The sequence below is a fragment of the Myotis davidii genome, unplaced genomic scaffold (assembly GCF_000327345.1).
Source record: "Myotis davidii unplaced genomic scaffold, ASM32734v1 scaffold991, whole genome shotgun sequence".
NCBI classification, from domain to species: domain Eukaryota; kingdom Metazoa; phylum Chordata; class Mammalia; order Chiroptera; family Vespertilionidae; genus Myotis; species Myotis davidii.
In genome coordinates, this window is record NW_006283137.1 from 251659 (window position 1) to 253160 (window position 1502).

General features: G+C 53.7%; 1 protein-coding gene across 1 annotated transcript in view; it reads right to left on the reverse strand.

Annotated features, from left to right (window-relative positions):
* The window catches only part of DNAH17 (dynein, axonemal, heavy chain 17), a 107024-nt gene that overhangs the window by 80795 nt on the left and 24727 nt on the right, over positions 1 to 1502 (reverse strand). The window contains 2 exon segments of the mRNA XM_015562672.1: positions 58 to 194; positions 1382 to 1489. Of these exon segments, the coding sequence (XP_015418158.1) occupies positions 58 to 194; positions 1382 to 1489 (245 nt within the window).

Below are 1502 nucleotides of genomic sequence, written 5' to 3' on the forward strand. Positions count from 1 at the left end.
GAGTCTCCGGCAGGGACAGGGGGAGAGAGCCCAGGAACAGGGCCGCCTCCCCGCGGCCGTGCCTTGGCCGTGATCATCTTGGCCACCACGTCGCGCGCGTGCACGTCGATGGTGCAGATGGTCATGATCTTCATCCTGTCGCCCGCGTTCAGGTTCCCAATGAGCAGGGTGATGAGCACGTTCAGCTGACTTATCTGCGGGAGCAACGGCCTTCGGTGGGCCCGGTGCCCGCCGCCCTCGGGGGTCCCGGCTGTGGGGTCCCTGGGGCTCCCTCCGGGTAGGGAAGACCACCGTGCTGTTTACAATAATGAAACGCAGAAGACTGTTCCCGACAGCCCCCGGCTGGGGGTGGGGCAGCTGTGGCGCGGCCCCGGGTGGGAGGGGGTGCCACGGGGCCACCAACAGTGACGGAGTAGGAGGAAAGCTGGTGCCAGGGACAGAGCGGGTAGGGAGTGAAAACAGTGGATCTTAAAGCATCGGAAACCCAATTCCCCATAAAAATAAGCCGTTGGATGTCTATTTCCACATATACCTTTACATATATGAACCCCAAAAGATTACAATAGCAATATTATATTATATACACCTAATGTATACTAAATAGTATTAGAATAACAAACGGGAATAATAATATTGTGACAGTGGTTATATCTGGGTATCGTAGCTTTTCCTTCTCCCTTTTTTTTTTTTTTAAGAGTGGTAGTTTAGCCCTGGCCGGTTTGGCTCAGTGGATAGAGCGCCGGCCTGTGGACTCAAGGGTCCCAGGTTCGATTCCAGTCAAGGGCATGTACCTCGATTGCGGGCACATACCCAGTGGGGAGTGTGCAGGAGGCAGCTGATCAATGTTTCTCTCTCATTGATGTTTCTAACTCTCTATCCCTCTTCCTTCCTCTGTGTAAAAAAAATCAATAATATATATATATATATTAAAAAAGAGTGGTAGTTTAAAACATTTTTAAATATATATTTTTATTGATTTCAGAGAGGAAGAGAGAAACATCAGTGATGAGAGAGAAGCATTGACCGGCTGCCTCCTGCACGCCCCCTACTGGAGCCCACAACCCGGACATGGGCCCTTGACCGGGACCCTTGGGTCCGCAGGCCAACGCTCTATCCATTGAGCCAAACCGGCCAGGGCCCTTCTTCCACTTAAAGATCACCTTTGGTTTCTAAATTCTTAATCAGGAATCTTTTTAAAAAATGGCTGGCGGTAGCATTTGTCCCATTTCCAGGCAAGAATTTAAAGCCCGGTCTTGGTAAAGCGGTTACTCGGGCAGAGCGGGGGCGCTGCCAACTGCGGGCCTCTCCCCGCGGGGACGTAGGGCCCTGTGCTCCGGGCGGCCATGCGCCTGCTTCCTGCTGTGCGGATGGCCCCACTCACCTGCTTCTTGTTGTAGTCCTTGATGGCGTTCTCGTATCCTTCCTCCAGCCGCGCGAAGGCCATGCCCACCTCCGTGGTCCACCAGATCTGGGTGCACGTGAGCGCCACCTGCAGGCGGAGG